General features: G+C 37.1%; 1 protein-coding gene across 3 annotated transcripts in view; it reads right to left on the reverse strand.

The window, feature by feature from the left end:
- LOC139975368 (IgGFc-binding protein-like) overlaps positions 1 to 21,940 on the reverse strand; it is a 128,070-nt gene that overhangs the window by 79,311 nt on the left and 26,819 nt on the right. For all 3 annotated transcript variants that reach the window (XM_071983265.1, XM_071983266.1, XM_071983268.1), the window contains 6 exons: positions 20,646 to 20,780; positions 6,868 to 6,984; positions 6,273 to 6,383; positions 5,665 to 5,781; positions 1,930 to 2,106; positions 964 to 1,295 (listed from right to left, as the gene is read on the reverse strand). In XM_071983265.1, coding sequence (XP_071839366.1) covers positions 964 to 1,295; positions 1,930 to 2,106; positions 5,665 to 5,781; positions 6,273 to 6,383; positions 6,868 to 6,984; positions 20,646 to 20,780 — 989 coding nt within the window. The remainder of the gene's footprint in view (positions 1 to 963; positions 1,296 to 1,929; positions 2,107 to 5,664; positions 5,782 to 6,272; positions 6,384 to 6,867; positions 6,985 to 20,645; positions 20,781 to 21,940) is intronic.

The following is a 21,940-nucleotide window of genomic DNA, read 5'->3' on the forward strand; positions in this document are numbered from 1 at the left end:
TGCCCGAATGAGGGTGAATCATTAAAGCAATGTTAAGCACCTAACAATAAATACATGGTCACGCATGATTATAATTGCTCACACATTTCCATGTCAGCTTCAAGAAAATATTTGACTGTAACTTAATTTTCGGAGCAAAGTATTTTCACGGTTGGGTACTTAGTATTTCTCTGTGTGAAACAAAATTATCTTCTCAATCAACAAAGTACCATTAAGCTCTAAAGTCTTACCGGTCAATAATAATTAATAATTAATTAATAATAATTAATGAATGCCCAGTTCTTATATACTAATCACTTTAATTCTCTACTGGTAAAAGATACATCGGCTCCTTTGATTTTAAAACGTCAAATTACCATTTAGGATGGAATTCAGAACTGCGTAGAGTAACAACTATCTAGACAACTTTAATATTCCAAAGCCAAGAGAAATTTCTTTCTGAACTAGATGAAATTTCACATGAAAACACTTCTTCGAAGTAATTTCATATCCACTAATAAATCTACTAGGGTAAATTTTATAAGTTCATACTTCCATTAACCTTCTCATCCTCACCTTAATCAAAACAAAACTTTGGGTTTTAGGTTTCACCACAAATTTTCTCTTCTTACCGCAACAACCCTCCCATAGCTCCCACCTTCTATCCCCAAAATAAACAATTTTCATTAGGAATTCTAGGAGCTCAAAGAATAAACACATTTCTAAATATGGTAAAACGCAAACCCACTGTATGGTTTCTGGTTTTTAAATTATTGCTCTACACATTTCTTGGACTATTTTTGTGAGAACCTGTGACTACCAAAATATTATCATATTAAGGGACTAATTGAACAATGCCACCATTCACTGCATTTGACTAGTATTATTTTGTGTAATCTAATTTGAAAGTGAATCTTTACTCCCCACCCCCCACACTCCCTCACCCACTCCATCTTCCCATAAAAGTGATGACACAACACTTACAAAGGCGCCATCAGGCAAGAGATTAATAGAAATGTCCAGATCTTTGTAAGGAGTGGCGACCTGTTCTCCGTCGATGTACAAAATTTGGTTATGCATTTTGAAGTCTTTCCCACTCATTTCTAATCTGATGTAATTCAACAGACTAATCTTGTCGTTGGGACGCTCCTTGTGGTAACGTCCAATCAAATTAAAAGTAGCCAGGCCTGAGTCTGTAGCCTGCTCGGCTGTGTGCTGCGCTAAGATGTATTCACATTCTCCCTGGAATGTGAACTCTTGTCCGTCGAAGGTTAAGTGGTGAGGCTCCACCCACAAGATACACTGACATTTGAGAGCTGTACATATATGAAAGAGAGAAGAGAAAAAGAGATATAATAAGTACTGATCAAGGAAACCAACGAAAGCAGAACCAATAAAAGAACACGTTATATTCTTTCCGATAGCCCCCCGAAATAATACTAATAGCAGAGTATTCCATTCACACAAACCCATTCTGACAAAGAAAATGATTTAACCTGTAACTTGACACCAATGATGCTTGGTAGTCTACCAAGCAACATATCAACACCTGTCAAACACAACGCTGTTGCTATGTGAGTTTTTTTTAGCATACAGTCAACAGTTCAAATGATTTAAATTTATAAATCTCCTCATTCCTCCCCCCCCCCCCCTCACCACCCTCTCTAAAAAAAAAGTATGCAGGAAGTCAGACAATGGTTACCCATGCTAAAAGTTCAACTGGCATTTCTATAGTGTCACTTTTAATGGAATTTCCCACACTGAGATATTTATTGATAGAGGTGCCCATGTTGTGGTCTTGGTAGAGGTGTTATGTTGTGGTCTTGGTAGAGGTGTAATGCTGTAGTCTTATAGAGGCGTTATTTATTTTACCATCCAATTTGAATCCTTTTATAATTTGAGAAACAATAGCAGAGAGTTAGGTGTTTTCAAATCACAATGCCAATTGACCTAATGATTCCTTGTGGTAACGTCCAATCAAATTCAAAGTAGCCAGGCCTGAATATGTAGCCTCCTCGGCTGTGTCCTGCGCTAAGGTGTATTCACATTGTCCCTGGTATGTGAACTCTTTTCCGTCGAAGGTTAAGTGTTGAGGCTCCACCCGCAAGTTACACTGACATTGCAGAGCTGTAAATATTTGAAAGAGAGAAGGAAAAGAGAGATATAATAAGTACTGATCAAGGAAACCAACGAAAGCATAACCAATAAAAGAACAAGTTATATTCTTTCCAACAGCTAAAAATAACCAAAAGACATAGCAGATTATTTCATTCACACATACCCCTTCTGAGAGAAAAATTCTTTCACATGTTACTTGACACAAACGATGCATGGTGGTCTACTTTATCAACAAATAGCATACATTCAACAGTTTCGATGTTAACATTTATTAAATGTCCTCATTATCCCCACTCACCCCCCTCCCAAAATATGCCGGAAGTCAGACAATGGTTACTCATGTTCAAACTTCACCAAGCATTTTTATTGTGGCACTATAAAAAGGAATTTCCCACACAGAGATATTTATTTACAGAGGTGAAATGTTGTGGTCTTGGTAGAGGCGTAATTTATTTCCCCCCACCAATTTGAACCTTTTTTATAATAGTAGAGAATTTAGTGTTTTCAAATCACAAACCCAATTACCCTAGTGATTCCTTGCCAAAGTTTGTATACAAACATTGAACAGTTAGACTGCATACAAGTATGATTAAGTGTTGACCAATACAAACTTCAAATGATCAGTTAGGTTCTTGTCTTAATGCATACAAAACTGCTTTATATCAAGTAAGAAGTGTATCCTCTTAAACTGTTGTGTTTTAAGTGTTTTAAACAAGGTTTATGACTTTGGTCTATGTTGAACTTAACTGACCTTCACCAATTTAAATAGATTTCCGGTACTCACCAATTTCAATAGATTTCTGGTACTCAAAAATGGGGATTTACCTATCAAGTATCAAATTGAACCTAGTTGAACTTTTCCAGTTATTATCTTAACCAGGCTTTCAGACTTAAACTCAAATGACCTTTGACATGCACCAATTTCAACAGCTAGATCTACATACCAAGAGTAAAGTTCAACCAAGCTGAATTTTATACTGTATCTGTTTACAAGGTGTTCAGACTTTGACTTCAATTGACTTTTGATCTCAACCAATTTCAATGGATTTTTTGCTCCAACCTGATTGATCTTTCCTATCTAGTTTGAAGTTCAAGGCTCTAGAATATAGTTTGAAGTACCTTTTTAATACAGCCCTGGTATTCAAACACTTTGCTTGGCGATTCCAATCTTCACCTTCATCTTGGTGAACGGCAGATGTTGTGGTCTTGGTAGAGGTGTAATGTTGAGGTCTTGGTAGAGGTGTAATGTTGTGGTCTTTGTAGAGATGTCATGTTGTGGTCTTGGAAGAGGCGTAAAATGGTGTGATCTGGGTAGAGGTGTAATGTTGTGGACTTGGTAGAGGTGCTATGTTGTGGCTTGGAAGAGGTCTAATGCTGTGGTTTTGGTAGAGGTGTAATGTTGTGGCCTTGGTAGAGGTGCTATGTTGTGGCCTTGGTAGAGGTGTAATGTTGTGGCCTTGGTAGAGGTATCGTGTTGTGGTCTTGGTAGAGGAGTCATTTTGTGGCCTTTGTAGAGGTGTAAAATGGTGTAATATGGGTAGAGGTGTAATGTTGTGGCCTTGGTAGAGGTGTAATGCCGTGGCCTTGGTAGAGGTGTAATGTTGTGGTTGTGGTTTTGGTAGAGGTGTTATGTTGTAGTCTTGGTAGAGGTGTAATGTTGTGGCCTTGGTAGAAGTGTAATCTTGTGGCCTTGGAAGAGGTTCAATGTTGAAGTCTTGGTAGAGGTGTCATGTTGTGGTCTTGGTAGAGGTGTAATGTTTAGGTTTTGGTAGTAATGTAATATTGACGTCTTGGTAAAGGCGTAAATTTGTTATCCTCCAATTTGAATACTTTTTATATTTAAGGGTGTTAGCTGTCGTTTTCAGGCAACCTTGCGAAATGTTATGTGCGTGGGGGGGGGGGGGGGTGGTACCATGGCGTTGGGGCACATTTGTAGATCGAAGACTCTTTACACAAGAAAACAGAACCTATACATAGTCCCCAAAAAATAAATGCGGTCAGAAATTCTACAAAACCTAGTTCACAGCGCACGCTTGGGAATAGGAATGAATATGAGCACACTGAAGTCAAGACTGAAAAATAGTTTGCAATCAGTAAAGGTTTTATTGATAAACAGCTATTAAGGACGGGATGCGACCTCTTTTTAGCACTTTTGGAGATTCATGAGACCCACAGGGATGACACGTACTGTAGGGTCACATGTTCAAGTGCTACTTGGATGCAGAACAAGGACATTATGACCCAACTATGAATGAACTATTAAGCTCCAAAACAATTTCATCACAACAACAGCTGACAAAAGTACCAGACCAAACATAGAGAAAAAACAAAGATTCACTTTGGCAAAACGGACGACTATACTATTAGTCGGACACTAATTATGTACAGAACATGAATGATCCACTTACAAAACCCGGACGTTGAGCGACACACAAACGAGGTAACCATCTAGAAGAAACAGACCAATGCCAAACTAGGCTTCAGATAACTGCCCTTTTTAACAACAACAAAATTTAGCCCGGGGTTTGATATCCTTACTGAACTCTTTATCTCTAGACCAAGTGGCACCCTGCCTGAGCAACAAACACCTGTTTCATTGTCATTTTGAACTTTCTCAGAAAAAAGAAGCAGCCCTGTGAGAGTTGACAGAGAAGATGACAGAAATCAAATTAAAATAAATGTCTTATTACCCAACTTATTTTTCTAAACAGCTGGTATATGCCAAGGTTAGTAAGAAAATGCCATCAAATTATAATAAATATCTTAAACCCAACTTATTTTTCTAAACAGCTGGTGTATGCCAAGGTTAGTAAGAAAATGTCATCAAATTATTTTAAATGTCTTATATAACCCAACTTATTTCTCTAAACAGCTGGTATATGTTAAGGTTAGTAAAAAAATGTCATTTATCATTTTGCACAATTGGATGTTACCTTTGGCTAGCCGATAAAAGATGATAATTTTGTGTAAATTTTCAGATTCAAAAAGCACCTGGGGTGCACTCTGTAAAATCGCAACACTTTGCTTATACACCCTCACTGAGAGTGATACAAAGCCTGTTTATACGCAATCACACACCAGTAGAATTACTGTGCTCAAGTGGTAAGGATTTCACTCTTTGACGAAAAGGTTCGGGCCCAGATTCTTACCTTCCCCTGATAAGTCGCAAAGGGCGAAACAGGAAGTGAAGTAGAATTTTGCTGATGTGTTAATTTTTATTTTTGTATTTACATTCCCATATATATATATATATATATATATATATATATATATATATATATATATATATATATATATATATATATATATATAAATATGTATATATATATATAAATATGTTTATATATATATATATATATATATATATAGAAATGAAAATCGCAATAAGTTGGAAAATCAAAAACAGTGAAAAAACAATATATATATATATAAATATATATACATTCATACATACATACATACACACATACATACACGCATACATACATTGTTGTCCTATCTACAAGATAACAAATGTCATTTACTACCCATATTTTGCTGTTTTCAAAATACTTTCATATCACCCACCAATTTCACAGTTGTGACCTTCAAAGCCAGCAGGACATTCACAGGTGTATTCTCTCAGTTCTCCATCCACACAAATGCCACCATTTTTACAAGGCTCAGAGAAACATGGGGCTGGTTCTGCAATGAAAAAGACACATTCAGTATGTGTAAAAATACACAATATATCAACAACTGTTATAGCCATTGCTTTAAACAATTTATAACCTTTCACAATTTATTTAAAAGCATAGATCAAAGATTTTCTATGTTTACCACTTCATTTAAGGTGCCACACCAAATAGTTTACTTTTTAAGTGAAAACACTGGTGTTTCTTCAACCCTTATCCCTCTCCCCTACCTCCCCACTCACCACTGCTTCTTGATTCGCCCTGAATAGTGACGTACCATACTTGTATGTTTATCGTGGTTCACTCGTATATATATGGAACATAACATCATTAAAGTTGGTTCAATGAAAGATGTGTTTAATGCTTAGAATGCTCTCTAAAAGTGAAAATAATGTCTTTTAAAGATTATTTATAATCAGTTTGTCTTTTCTATTTTTCTAAATCATATCCCAGCTTTTTTCTTCCAATTTTCAAGCAGATTTTGCATTATATGATACTTACCACAGTTTTTGCCTTCAAAGCCAGGAGCACACTCACAAGTGTAGTTTCCAAATGATCCATCGGTGCAAGTAGCTCCATTTTGGCAAGGATCAGAAGAGCAAGGAGAAAGAACTGAAACAAATTCATGAAATAGCTCAGAAAATGAATATAACGGAAATGGAAAGTAGGAGACCAACCATGAGGCTGTTTTACACAAACTTTCCAAATTACATTACATGTAAAGTACAGCTGGCACACGAATAGATGATCAGACTTACACACATTTTAGGCCCCTAGCTATTAAACGGTTACCAAATATTTCTATCAAAATCTTCAGAAGTACAAATAATACATATCAAGCCAAAGTAAAAACCAATGTTTGTTTCAGTGAGTTTGCGTAAGAGAGAAGTGTAAATGCTGCCAAAATGATAGCAATGTATGATTTCTTTTCTACCTGGCGGTTAACAGAAGTGGGTCTGAGTAGGATCTGAGCAAGAATTTTCAAACTAATTGCCCTGACATGTTATTTTCTAGAATGTTAATCTAATGGCTTCCAGTGTTCATGTAAACATACCTTTCAAATTATTTGAATGAAGTAGGTATTCTTGCTACTGACCTTCACAAAGATCTCCAATGAATCCTTCAGGACAAATACACTGGAAACTGTCATTGATGCCGACATCTTCGCATTCTCCACCATTCGCACATGGTTCATGTCTGCATGTTATTCTCTCTAGAAACCAAAAGAAGTCACTCACTTGGCTTAAAAAAACTTACATCCTGGGCTTCAGATATATATATGAAGTTGTTGTTGCGTTCAGGTTAACCTTAAACACACACACACACGCATACTCACCTCCACAATAATATTGAGACCAGTAACTTGGTACGTTTTTTTGCATCAACAATTGTTGGACCTGATTTGTGGGACCAGAATGTACACCTTATGTGTGGGACCTTAAAAACACACCTTTGTGGGACCAGTCCAAATATGTGGGACCACAAAAACACACCTAAGAAACATTATTTGTGGGACCAGACCAAATTGTGGGACCAAAAAAACACACCTGAGAAACATCATTTGTGGGACCAGACCAAATTGTGGGACCAAAAAAACACACCTGAGAAACATCATTTGTGGGACCAGACCAAATTGTGGGACCAAAAAAACACACCTGAGAAACATCATTTGTGGGACCCGATAAAACATGTTTCAAACTAAATTTGTGGAATCACACCCAATATGTGGGACCACAAATCATGCTGTTCCAACATGTCTGGGACCAAAAGCAGACCTTTCAAAAGGTTTGGGTACCAATCCCAAAATGCAGGATTAACTCCTTTGTGGAACATACCATCTAATGAACACAAAAACCGAGTCTCTGTCTCTAAGACAGAAATTAAAGGAGCTTTGGTAGTTGAAAGATAAATTATACATAAGTTTCTGTACTGTTTCCCCCGAAATCAGCAATAGATATTCATCCTGCGAATATTTTCCCAAGAAAACTGCCTCAGCAATAGCAATTTCCAACAGAAATTTCTTTAATCGGCAGAAAAAACGGTATATATATGAATTTTTCTTAAGTCGACGTCCCAGCTCAATAAATTGGAGGAATACTGTACAGAAAGTAAGGAACACATTTATCTCTCATAACTACCTATCCTCCTTTAGCCATTCAGATGTGTCAAGTTAAGGAACTGTAAATATGTTAGGAAAAGAACATTTTCAATTTTTCACAGTTGTCCTTATCTTTCAGTCTACACTGCATATAATTTGACAAATTGACCACAGTAGTTCACTTTTCATTCAGTTTGAGTTTGAACTAATACCTTTTCATGCACAACAAACTTGGCATCAAGGTATTCTAATTCGAAGTATTTCTCTGTTTAATTGATACATCAGAATAACTGCTGTTTGGTTAAAAGAACTTTTTAAGAAATAATGCTAAAGTTTTTTTCTATTAGTAGTGCTCAACAAGGATAGCAGCTTTATATGTATTTATACTGGGCAGAATCAACAATGTTGTCAGTTTGCACTAACATTTACAATAGGCTCAAATGAGCACAGAAAATGTGGGACCAACCAACTATATATATATATATATATATATATATATATATATATATATAATTATATATATATATATATACATACATATTTAAAATGGGAGGCCCGGGTTCGAATCCCGGTGGAGGCTCGAAGTTTTTTCACTGTTCTGGATTTTCCTTCACATTACGTTTTCAACGGGGACACCCTAACCAACTAGGCCATGGACGCTGATTGTATGTCCAGAGGTTTGAAACAGGTAAGGAAGGTCGTAATGCTAAGGTCTACTGTAGGCGTTTGACACCTGTATCGACCAATACTAGTTCTGTTCGTGGTGACATAGTTTGCCTTACTCTAGAGATCAAACATGATGCTAACCAACTCGAAAATCATTTGTGATTCCTAAAGCTGGATATATATTTATATATATATATATATATATATATATATATATATATAGTTAAAGTTATGTATATAGTTAAAGATAATTCCTGGCCTAGCATATCCTGTTTTATAACCCCACAGAATTGTTTAAGAAATACTAAGTTTTTTTTCGATTAGTAGTCCTCAATAAGGCTGACAGCTTTTTATATATTTCATACTGGGCAGAAGCAACTGTGTTGTCTGTTACCCCTTTCATTTACAGTATAGGCTTCAATGAGCACAGAAAATGTGGGACCAACCTGTTGTTGGTTAAAAGGATAAATCAAAGCTAACTTGCACTTCTTGTTTTATATCCCCATCGAATTGTTTTACATATAAAATTTGCTTAGTTGATATAGATTAGATTAGATTATATATATATATATATATATATATAGTTAAAGATAATCATGGCTAACTTGCACTTCTTGTTTTATATCCCCACCGAATTGATTTACAATTAAAATCTGCTTAGTTTTACTCCATTAGTATAGTTATAACAGGGGTTGCAGCTTTGTACATACTGGGTAGAAGCAACTGTTTATGTCTGTTCCCACTATCATTTACAGTACAGGCCCTAATGAGCACAGAAAATGTGGGACCAACCTGCCAAATAACCTGCTGTACTGTATATATAGTAAAAGATTATTCCTGGCCTAGCACTTCCTGTTTTATATACCCACAGTACTTTTTAAGAAATAATAATAATAAGTTTTTTTTCTATTAGTAGTCCTCAACAAGGATAGCAGCTTTATTTGTATTCATACTGGGCAGAAGCAACAATATAGTCAGTTTTCACTAAAACTTACAGTAGGCTCAAATGAGCACAGAAAATGTGGGACCAACCTGCCAATAACCTGCTGTAAAGGTCAAAGAATAACTCCTGGCCTTTCATACATTATATTAATCCCACAAAATTGTTTTACAAAAACGGTGGCTTAGCTTTACTCAATAAGTAGTCCTTAACAGGAGTTGCAGCTTGACATGTACTACATAACCGGCAGAAAGCAACTATTATGTCTGTTCCCAATAACATTAACAGTAGGCCCCAATGAGCACGGGAAATGTGGGACCAACCTGCCAATAACCTGCTGTAAAGGTCAAAGAATAACTCCTGGCCTTTCATATTTTATATTAATCCCACAAAACTGTTTTACAAAAAGCAGCTTAGCTTTACTCAATTAGTAGTCTTTAACAGCTGTTGCAGCTTGACATGTACTACATAATGGGCAGAAAGCAACTATTATGTCTGTTCCCAATAACATTTACAGTAAGCCCTAATTAGCACAGAAAATGTGGGACTGCAACCTGCCAATAACCTGCTGTAAAGGTCAAAGAATAACTCCTGGCCTTTCATATTTTATATTAATCCCACAAAACTGTTTTACAAAAAGCAGCTTAGCTTTACTCAATTAGTAGTCTTTAACAGCTGTTGCAGCTTGACATGTACTACATAATGGGCAGAAAGCAACTATTATGTCTGTTCCCAATAACATTTACAGTAAGCCCTAATTAGCACAGAAAATGTGGGACTGCAACCTGCCAATAACCTGCTGTAAAGGTCAAAGAATAACTCCTGGCCTTTCATATTTTATATTAATCCCACAAAACTGTTTTACAAAAAGCAGCTTAGCTTTACTCAATTAGTAGTCTTTAACAGCTGTTGCAGCTTGACATGTACTACATAATGGGCAGAAAGCAACTATTATGTCTGTTCCCAATAACATTTACAGTAAGCCCTAATTAGCACAGAAAATGTGGGACTGCAACCTGCCAATAACCTGCTGTAAAGGTCAAAGAATAACTCCTGGCCTTTCATATTTTACATTCCCACAAAATTGTTTTACAAAAAGCAGCTTAGCTTTACTCAATTAGAAGTCCTTAACAGGAGTGGCAGCTTGATATGTCCTACATAATGGGCAGAAAGCAACTATTATGTCTGTTCCCACTAACATTTACAGTAGGTCCTAATGAGCACAGAAAATGTGGGACCAACTTGTCAAATAACCTGCTGTATATATAGTTAAAGATAATTCCTGGGCTAGCACTTCCTGTTTAATATCCCGACAGAATTGTTTAAGAAATAAGGCTAAATTTCTTGTTATTAGTAGTCCTCAACAGGGTTGACAGCTTGTTATGTATTTCATACTGGGCAGAAGCAACTGTGTGCCCCTCCACCCCTCACTTTTATGCACTTTTTGGCTACTCAATTAGTAGTCCTTATCATGGGTGGCAGCTTTATATACTCGGCAGAAGCAACAATGTCAGTTTCCACACACATATTACAGTACGATCTAATAAGCGTAGAAAATGTGGGACCAACCTGCCAACCTATTTAGTTCATTTAAGGATAATTCCTGGTCTTGTCTTCATGTTGAATATACCCTTTAAAAACAAATTGCCCAAAAAAAAGCTAAGTTTTTAATTTTAATTTTCAGGTTTACAGACTTGTTCAGGGCCGAGGCCTTCTCACACGACTTTACAACCTAACCCTGGTCATTGGTAACTTGTCACACCTACACACCAAAGTGTGTACAATTCAATCTATCTCTCCTGGGGCACCCCAGTGCACCACAACCATGTGTCCCCCGGAGGACTTCCCTTAGGGTGCAGCCAAAACGGGCGCAAACAACTATATTTACAAGTTACCTCGCAAGTCCCCATTTATACATCTGTGTGAAGAGAGGCAATGGAGATAAAGCGCCTTGCCCAAGGACACAACGTAATGATCTGGCCAGGGCTCGAACCTGTAATCCTTAGAACGCAAGTCCACTGCCCACTTGACCACAACGCCCTCCACAGGGGTTTAGGATATGCCCTTGATTTGAACACAGAAATTTTGGTTCCCCCCATGTGCCCCCCCCCCCACTTCGCTTTCATGTACTTTTTGGCTACTCAATTGGTAGACCTTATAAAGGGTGGCAGCTTTATATACTGGGCAGAAGCAACAATGTCAGTTTCCACACACATTTACAGTACGATCTAATATGCGCAGAAAATGTGGGACCAACCTGCCGACCTATTTAGTTCATTTAAGGATAATTCCTGGTCTTGTCTTCATGTTGAATATACCCTTTAAAAACAAATTGCCAAAAAAAAAGCTAAGTTTTTAATTTTAATTTTCAGGTTTACAGACTTGTTCAGGGCCGAGGCCTTCTCACACGACTTTACAACCTAACCCTGGTCATTGGTAACTTGTCACACCTACACACCAAAGTGTGTACAATTCAATCTATCTCTCCTGGGGCACCCCAGTGCACCACAACCATGTGTCCCCCGGAGGACTTCCCTTAGGGTGCAGCCAAAACAGGCGCAAACAACTATATTTACAAGTTACCTCGCAAGTCCCCATTTATACATCTGTGTGAAGAGAGGCAATGGAGATAAAGCGCCTTGCCCAAGGACACAACGTAATGATCTGGCCAGGGCTCGAACCTGTAATCCTTAGAACGCAAGTCCACTGCCCACTTGACCACAACGCCCTCCACAGGGGTTTAGGATATGCCCTTGATTTGAACACAGAAATTTTGGTTCCCCCCATGTGCCCCCCCCCCCCCCACTTCGCTTTCATGTACTTTTTGGCTACTCAATTGGTAGACCTTATAAAGGGTGGCAGCTTTATATACTGGGCAGAAGCAACAATGTCAGTTTCCACACACATTTACAGTACGATCTAATATGCGCAGAAAATGTGGGACCAACCTGCCGACCTATTTAGTTCATTTAAGGATAATTCCTGGTCTTGCACTTCATGTTGAATATACCCTTTTAAAACAAATTGCCAAAAAAAAGAGCTAAGTTTTGCTCAACTAGGAGTCCTAAACAGGGGTTTAGGATATGCCCTTGAACACAGAAAATTTGGTCGTCCATGTGCCCCCCACCCCCAATTTCATGTACTTTTTGGCTATACTCAATTAGTAGCCCTCATTAAGGGTGGCAGCTTTATATTCTAGGCAGAAGCAACAAATTTGTCAGTTTCCACTAGAATTAACAGTAGGCTCGAACGAGCACAGAAAATGTTGGACCAACCTGCATATAGTTAAAAGAATAATTCGTGGGCTTGCACTTACCCTTTTAAAAAGAATTGCAAAAAAGCTTAACATTTTTCTCAAGTAGTATTCCTTAACAAGGGTTTACAATATATGCCCTTGAGCACTGAAAATGTCTTTCCCTCATGCTTCTCTCCTTTCTCATGTACTGTAAGGCTACTGTATAACAGTATAATAAGCACTATACAACAGTAAATTTATCCCAAACTTGTACGATACTGTAGGACTGGAAAACTCTTGAGATATTGACTGGAAACCATAGTTTTCAATAATAATATATAGCCAACATGCTTGTGTGATCTTTAAACTGTGAGACCAAACAGGAATGAACAATATAGGGCATGGTACAGTTTAGTGTACCACATGCCACCCACCCCCCCCCCCACTCTAACTCTCTGGTGGAAGTAAACCATGGCTACTGCATGCAAGGACTGCCAAAAACTTCAGAGGAAGTTTACCTTCATACTTTTTTCCCTTCCACTAAAATAATTCAAAGGCATACTGTAAAACCTAGATAGTACAGGAAACAACATTGATGATCTGTTATTTTTGTAGTATGCTGGAAAAAAAATTGTACTGAAATTCAGCCCAATGATGTGAAGTGGCAATACATCTATAATTAACACACTTCTTGAATACTGAACATTATATTATAGATTAGTATGGCAAGAGAGTGAAATCAGTGGAAATTCTTATATGAGAACATTTCTAGGTAAGTAATTTCTTTCCCAACTTTAAATGTGTACCAACAAGTGCGAAAGTGACTGGAGAAATTATATATCAGAATCAATAGTCTGCATGTATATATGCAGTCCATTTGCCAACTAATTATAATTAGTCAAGATTACTTAGCTACTACCTTCAATTGTTCTCCAACAGTCTTTATCCAAAGAGAGTTGAAACAGTTTTCAAATTAATCTAATGGCCTGCAAATTAGAAGCTTCTTCTAAACTGTTTCCACAGTTACTAATCTCAGACTCTATGATTCAGTTATTTTAGTTAATGAACACATGTACAGTATGCATACTCCCCAGACACTGTAATGAAAAACTATTCAGAAAACATATGGGAACTACAAAACCCTAAAAAAAAAAACATGGGTAAATAAAATAAAGTTTATTGTTATATTTTACACTTCTTTACTCACCATACACATACTGTAATCTGTAAACTGTAAACTACAATCTCTCAGTGTCTTTTGATTCTCCCACAGGACCCATTACCACTAAAGTCAAGAAAATGTGACCTTAAAGGTATGCAAATATAGAGAAACAGTTACCAAGAAGGGCAGACAATTTGACCTTTGGGGTTCACATTGGCTTTTTTCTGCAGAAGAGGATTCCAGTATATACAGTATATCCGTACTACTGTACATGCAATATCTAAGGCCCACTATATTTAGTTGTATCATGTATGCAGTATATGGAGCTACTTAACATTGGAAAAAATGTCTTTATACAGGTAATTGTACACAATTAACTGCAGGCATACTGTGATATTCATGGTAAAATATGGCAGTTGTATGAAGCATGTCACTGCATGTGTACAACAGGTACAGTAAACACTGTATAGTGAAGTCTTTTTTGGGGGTTCTCAAATTTGTCTTAATTTGTATCACAACAGCTTGCATTATATAGTCTGATTACAGTCCACGAGACAGAAGGTCCGCGAGACAGAAGGTCCGCGAGACCGAAGGTCCGCGAGACCGAAATTAAAAAGGTCCGCGAGACCGAAGGTCCACGAGACCGAAATGAAAAAAAGGTCCGCGAGACCGAAATTAAAGAAAGGTCCGCGAGACCGAAATGAAAAAAAGGTCCACGAGACCGAAATTTAAAAAAGGTCCACGAGACTGAAATTAAAAAAAGGTCCTCGAGACCGAAGTTCCGCGAGACCGAAGTTAATTAGGGGTCAACTTTTAACCTCAGCCCTTAACAATTGACACAATTTCCTCATAATAAATTTTATAATTTAACTTCCGAACATTTGTACATTTTGTAGCACAAACACAAAAAAATGCTTCTGGTTTTCGGCAATGTGACCTTTCTGTAACTTCGGACTCGCGGACCTTTTTGTAACTTCGGTCTCGCGGACCTTTTTTCAATTTCGGTCTCGCGGACCTTTTTTCAATTTCGGTCTCGCGGACCTTCGGTCTCGCGGACCTTCGGTCTCGCGGAATTCCCCCTATAGTCTTTGTACACTTCAAAGGTTCTTATTTTTGGTTTTGCATATTAGAAACAGAAATGTGAACAGGGGTCTTAATCAAATCTTTTGACGTGAAATCGCAGTGAGGAGAAAGCTATAGTTAAAGATTCCTTGGTTTTTAAATTTCAATCGAAAATTCTTATTGATAGAAATAATAATATATAATATATATAATAGTCTAATACAAGCTGTGACAACATGTGGGATGAAACTAAAGCAAAACATAGTGCTCTTCTATACCATATCCATGCATGAGCAGCTTCTACTTGTCGCTATCACAATTCACAACATTGACCATACTTCCAGTTTGAGAGAGCGTTTACTGAATTTTCAGAACAGCCTCTGTTGACCTCAAGTGGCCATCAAAAAGCTTTCAAAAACTCATTTCATAAATGCCCCCCCCCCCCCCCACACACACACATATAAGCCACACAATTGAACCAAACTTCAGCTACTACATCATGGTGTAAATGAATAAATGAGAGCACTTTAATTGCTGCCAACTGAAAATTCTTGCCTCATAATTACAATTAGACATAATTTTGGCCTGTGCATTTAAATGAAATTTACAATACCTCTCTTAAGGAGGTATATTGAGTAGGAGGTACTACAAGACGATTCTAGCTCTTTGGAGTTAGCTTGAAGCGAGCAATACTGTACTTAACTTGAAATTTGGGAGTTGAATGGACTTAATTAAGTGCAATTTCATGTAATTAGCATATATAACTAAGGAATTTTGTCAGCCGCAACAAGTCTAAGGGCAGTTCCAAGCAAAACAGGATAGACTCCCAAAACTTCAAATAGGTTTAATCGTAACAAATTTGGTATCAAATTAAAGCTAAGAATCAAAATTTCCTTAATATGCATAAGGAATACTATTTTCATGTCATTTACATATTGAAATTTGCATAATTTAAATTGCAACATCAATAAAAATAATGGTTGTCAAGTTGATACTAAATACATTTATATACATGATAAAAATGATAAACCTGAATTGATGCATGATGTTTGAACTCTAGAGATCCAAACCATGGGCTTAACATTTCTGTAACATATATACTTCATTACTGTTCTATGACCTACAGTAATTAGATTTTGGAAAAAAATGTCATGCTGTAAGGGTAAATTTTGATGTTTTTTTAATTATTCCTTTGCAAGACAATAATTTGCAATGAAGTTTGTTTCCAAACCTAGGACATCGATAACCATTAAATACAAGCACATTTTTAAGTTCATCTGACTTGCAATCATTAATGACTCATTAAAGTCTGTCACGTACGCTGTAAAAATTTTGCTACAGCGTGACGTTACAGCTGATATACACACAACCTTTTGCAATGTAGTGTCCTATTCCCAGACATAATTGAAACATCCCCCCCCCCCCTCTGGAACCAACCACTTCAAATGAGGTTGCCTTTAAAGTGATTTAGCTTTCAAATGTGAGATATCGGCTCACCTTCTTAAATGACTAATGAGAAACAATAGAGACAGGGAAAATATAACACATATTAATTATAGTTGACACCCTTTTTGAAAGCTGGTGGCACCATTCCAACTTCTTCATTCAACTCAGATACTGTATATACCTACGTATCCGGATATGCTATGTGATATATGTTTATGGAACATAAATTGTCAAGTTATCTTTTAATCAAGTCATTTTTATGTTAAATTCACATTACAAAATATTCGTAATTTTGTAATTGCCTGTTGTGTGTCACGCTGTAACGCTATGCTTATTTGAATTTTCATTTCATGATTAATGTATTTTTAACAAATTTCCACATCTAAGACCAAAGACTGATGGTAGTGACCATCAAAACGATCTACTGTAAGTACCTTCAAAGCACCATTGAAACATGACAGTGTGCTGCTATACATCGACTTTGCATTGACATTTCTACTGTAAGTACCTTCAAAGCACCATTGAAATATGACAGTGTGCTGCTATACATCGACTTTGCATTGACATTTCAATTGTCACGCTGTAACGGTCACGCTGTAACGTTACATTGAGTAAGATTTTATTGCATATTTAAATTAATTGCCAAACGATTTTCACAAATTAGGTGTCATATAAGACATTGCAAAAAGCAACAAAAGAGTTTCCAATATGGTAGCTGTTTAAACTTCACAGAGTTTTGGGTATACATGTTTGTGCAAAAAACTCTTGTCCATTTTACGTCACACTGTAACAAGGATGATTTATTAATCATATTTCATAAATACGATAGATGGATCAATGATTCATAGTTAATTTTTATACCTGTTTATCAAGAACTAGTTATTTTGTATTATTTTATTGCTGATAAATAAATAACTAAGTCTTTGTGAAAGAACCATATGAATATTGAACAAGCCTTCTGATTGTCACACTGTTATGCTTTGAACTTGCCCCTAAGCAAAGACATGCCATTGAGTTTACCACAGGTACTGTAGTTGTGTGGTAGAATTTTAATTGTTTTGCACTTTGACAAGAGTTGACGCTCGAAATGCTTTACCACCTCTGTACCCCACTAATAACAAATAAGAAGATACATTTTCATTTCTGTATATATATTGGGTGCATATCCAGGTGATAGGGGCGTTTGGAGAGTCCCCCACCCCCTCCCCTCCTTAAGAAAGGGAAAAAGAAAAAAGGAAGAAGCTAAATGGGGAAAGCAAACAAATGGGAAAGGAGGAATAGAAAAGAATGGGGGAAGGGGAAAGATAATAGGATAAAGAGGTCAATTATATGATCATTAGGTAATTTAAAATGATGGTTGTATAGATTAACTACATGATCATCATGGTATCAAAGGGGAATATATAGCGGTGAGTCATATACGGATGGTGCTAATATCTGTACTAAACCATATAGCTTCTATTACAGGGAATCTGGGCAGGCCCCTGGACCCAGGGCCACCATGCGCAAAGCAAGAGTTAACAAAACAGACAGTCTCCTGATGGTCTCCGCTTTAAAAGTCACTGAGAACCCTCCTTTTACTAAAAGCTTTATTCACCACTGAAACTAAGGGTGTACATATTTATGGATCTTATATTTGGGGTAGGAGTGCACTGCCTTTGAAACCATTTTAGACTTTTGACATTCAAAAGAACTGAAACCTTTACAGCGTTTTAGAAGAGTTAAAAGCAGTCGCGTACTAAGCTTGGACAGAGGGGAAATCTGCCCGGCTACCAAAGTCAAAGTCATGAGTGGCAACTTTTCCGTGCCCTATATACTGCTGAAGAAAGAACTTGGGGAGTTCTTGTTTTAATTCCAATCTGTTCGTTCATAGATCATTGAAAATGATTTCTGAAAGGGTTACATTTATATAGGAAAAATGGATTCAATAGTAAGTTGATCCCTGCCTCCCCCACCCACCCAGGCTTCCCCACCCACTCAGCCCCCCTCCCTAAAAAAAGAAGAAAAGATGGGGACAGGGCCACTCACTGAGGTAACAAAAATCCAAACATGTTCTGTAGCAGATTATGAAGAGACATTGAAAGTTCCCCAGCATCTTACTCCATAATGATCAAAATTGCACTATGTCACATAAATGAGAAACAAAATTCAACTTGAAGATTCTTTGAATGGACAAAATTCGATACCATCATTTTCAATATGTCCTTTACTGTTATTCTGTGATACACATGGAAGTGTAATTTTTTGTGAATTTTCTCATGAAATTTTGATGATACAAGGCAAAATATCTAGTATATGTGTGAATGGCTAACAATTGATTCTTATATTGACATTTTTTCCATCGAAACCCCTACTCTACTGAAATTCAAATCCGTTTGGTGTTCACATGAACAATGCAAGTAAGGTCATGACCATCGATATTTACCTAGTGGCCGTGAAATACCCCAATCAAGAAATTCATGAGCCTAGTCTTTGATCTCCTTTAATAATGCATGCTTTCATGATTTATTTTAAGCCGAAACGAGTCTACTTCCATGACAAAATTGTTTTACAGCAAAACACATATACAGTTAATATATATAAATTTTTTGAAGTTGAAATTGCTGGTTATATTCTAACTCTAATACCAGTATCAAAGTTCAATATAGTTATAAGAACTGAATGGTTAATTTGGCATTACACTCATGAAAACAAAAAAAGCCTACATACCCACTTGTTTTAACACATTCCTTGAAAAAATTCTAGCTTGCAGGTACATTGAGAGTAAAAGTACTGTAGTGTGGTACTTCTTCAGCCAGTAGTGTATACCAAAAGCTACAATGACACGTACAGTACTGTAGGACTACTAAATAGTCCACTGAGGTTGGTCATGACATTTGCTTTCATTGAAATATGAAGTAAGAATAACCTGTACAGGCCTGGCAGAAGATCATTAAAACTAATAAGAGTTCATCAGCTGGCAAATCAACAAAACAAAAACTGTAAAAGTGAGAGATATAAAGTGAGATAAAAAGTACTGTACCAAGTTACTGGTCACAATATTATTGTGGAGGTAAGTACAGTATGTGTGTTTTCCCTAACCACTGACCATACCATTTATTCACAATAGCCCTTCATCAAAATTAGTGTGTATTTAGAGTGTATTATGTTTTTTCCACACAAAAAGACACGATGAGAAAACATACAGAATTTTTGGCACCATGCATATTCATGAAGATGATCACTCAGAAGATGGGAAAATAGGGTTCTATAGGTTGTAAATTGTGGGACCAGGCAGTGGTCCCACAATTGCTATTGCTGTTCCACATTTCTAGATGTGTTTTCAGTCACTGGTTCCACAATTAATGTAAAGGTGAGTACACACACACACACACATACACACACATATATATATATATATATTTATATTTATATATATATAAATAAATATATATCAGACATCAAACTAAATAGCGTATGATGATGATATGTAAACTTAAAAGTGGAAACAGTGGCGTAGGAAGGTACTTTTGAGTGGGGGAGGGGGAGCTGAAGACCGATGGCCGGCCTGGGGGAGGGGTTTAAGGGGTCCTTTGGATTTTTTTTGCATTTCCGGGTGGCCTCAGATGCAATTTGGTGCAATATAGCACACTTCAACGCCCACTCCATTTTGTAAATAATTTTGCATTTTCACCTGGCCTTAGATGCAATTTGGTGCTCCAAATGAGATTTTTTTTCTCATTTGGAAATGAAAAAGGGGTTTTCTGACTTGCGAAGCGGGGGGGGGGGGCGGAATGATACTTCCGCCCCCATATATTTCACCGGGGGGCTGGCGCCCTCATCCCCCGGTTCCTATGCCCTTGAGTGAAATTTTACATTAAAGCTAGCTACTATATTCAATGTTCCTTCCATAGTTGAGTGGAAAATGCTAACGTTGATGAAAAATTGATCCTTTTGTCTATGAAGCCACACGTATCAAGTAGTTTTTAGCCTTAGCATTTAATGGGCCGATAAAGAGAGCCTAATTCTTCCATGCAAGTAAATCCAGACTATGTGTATCCCTGGTATGAAAAGCTTGGTACTATCTACATTTTTACATTTTTCACATTAAAATGTAACATTTAACCAAAAATAGTATCCATTCAATATGGCTTCAGGAATGGTAAATTGTGCTATACAAACACGGACGGCATAAACTTGGGGTACAGTACGGGTAAATTTAGGGTCAAAGGGTGTCAGCATCCTTTGTGGGGAAGGAGGGGGTGACTAATCTGCTCCTGTCTTACCATTACAGTTTCCACCAGTCCAGCCATCTTCACACCCAGCAGAGGAACATTTCCCCATTTTCCTGCCACATGATGCTTTTGCAGCACAGTGACAGGTCTGCTTGCAGTCAGCTCCAAAAGTTCCTTTTAGACATGCTGAATAAAAGTGCAAAAATAACAGTGAAAACTAACATTTTGTAAATCATTTATGATCAATTATAGATGGAAATATTACTGGTAAGTAATTGTCACTTCACATGAGCTGTTGATTTTAGGCAAGAGAAAAGTTAGAGAACAGTATGCTTTAGTTGTACATCAAATTATTTTACTACTCAATTTAAATCAACAGTAAACATATACTAAGTTGAAACTTATTGAAAATATTTGACCTATCTGTTTGTCTTGACGACTTGGGATGAACTGATTGGCATTAGGGTACAAATTGGCTGATGTTTTGGTTACAAACTTGGAAAATGAAAATTGAAGGTTCACCTGCTTTGAGGCAAAATGTCCATACAAATATGTGATCACCAGCCAGGTAGCTTGGCTAATGGAGAATATTTACACAACGTATGGCATTGTTTACAAAGTTCTTGGCAAAGTTACACATGCCAGATTAGACATATGCTAATTGCTTGCATCATCTCACTAGCAGCTATAACCATACAAAGTAAAATATTGATCGAGATGGTGGCCATCTAGTCAAATACATAACAGTTAATAAACGTCAGCTCGTGCAGTCCAGTAGACTGCACCGAGGCTCCCATTCATAATTAAAAAATATGTGCCAAAACCACCTTTTCAATAGTCGAATCAACACCAAGAAAATCATGACTCACAAATGAGCATTTTACCTATTATTTATAACACAGAAGTAACCGAGGGTCCGAGGTATGCATAATACAATTAAGTTAAGAAAGAGCTTAACTATGAACAGCCCATCCCCGTCGGTTTATCAACGTCGAACATGCCAAAAGTAAATGTTACGTCATATCGGCCAGAACTTATCTTCGTTAGCGGCAATAGCGCAACCCACAGACCACTCTTTATTATACCCATGAACCAGACCAAACTGTACCACGAACTACCCCCTATCGCACTTTGCGAAGCGTATCTCAAATAGCGACAGCTTCTCTAAATTTTTGTGTTGGTGACCAAGCAGAAGCAGTGGATGTAGCGGGAATTGGGCACCGTGCAAAACAGAAAAAGTCAATGAATTGAAGGACGGCAACAGAAGCTTTTATGTCTCCTTCGATGGATGGAGTCAAAATCAGAACGTTTCGGTCCATTCATCCAAGATAAGAAAGAAGACGGTT

Source organism: Apostichopus japonicus, chromosome 10, assembly GCF_037975245.1.
Source record: "Apostichopus japonicus isolate 1M-3 chromosome 10, ASM3797524v1, whole genome shotgun sequence".
Lineage (NCBI taxonomy): Eukaryota > Metazoa > Echinodermata > Holothuroidea > Aspidochirotida > Stichopodidae > Apostichopus > Apostichopus japonicus.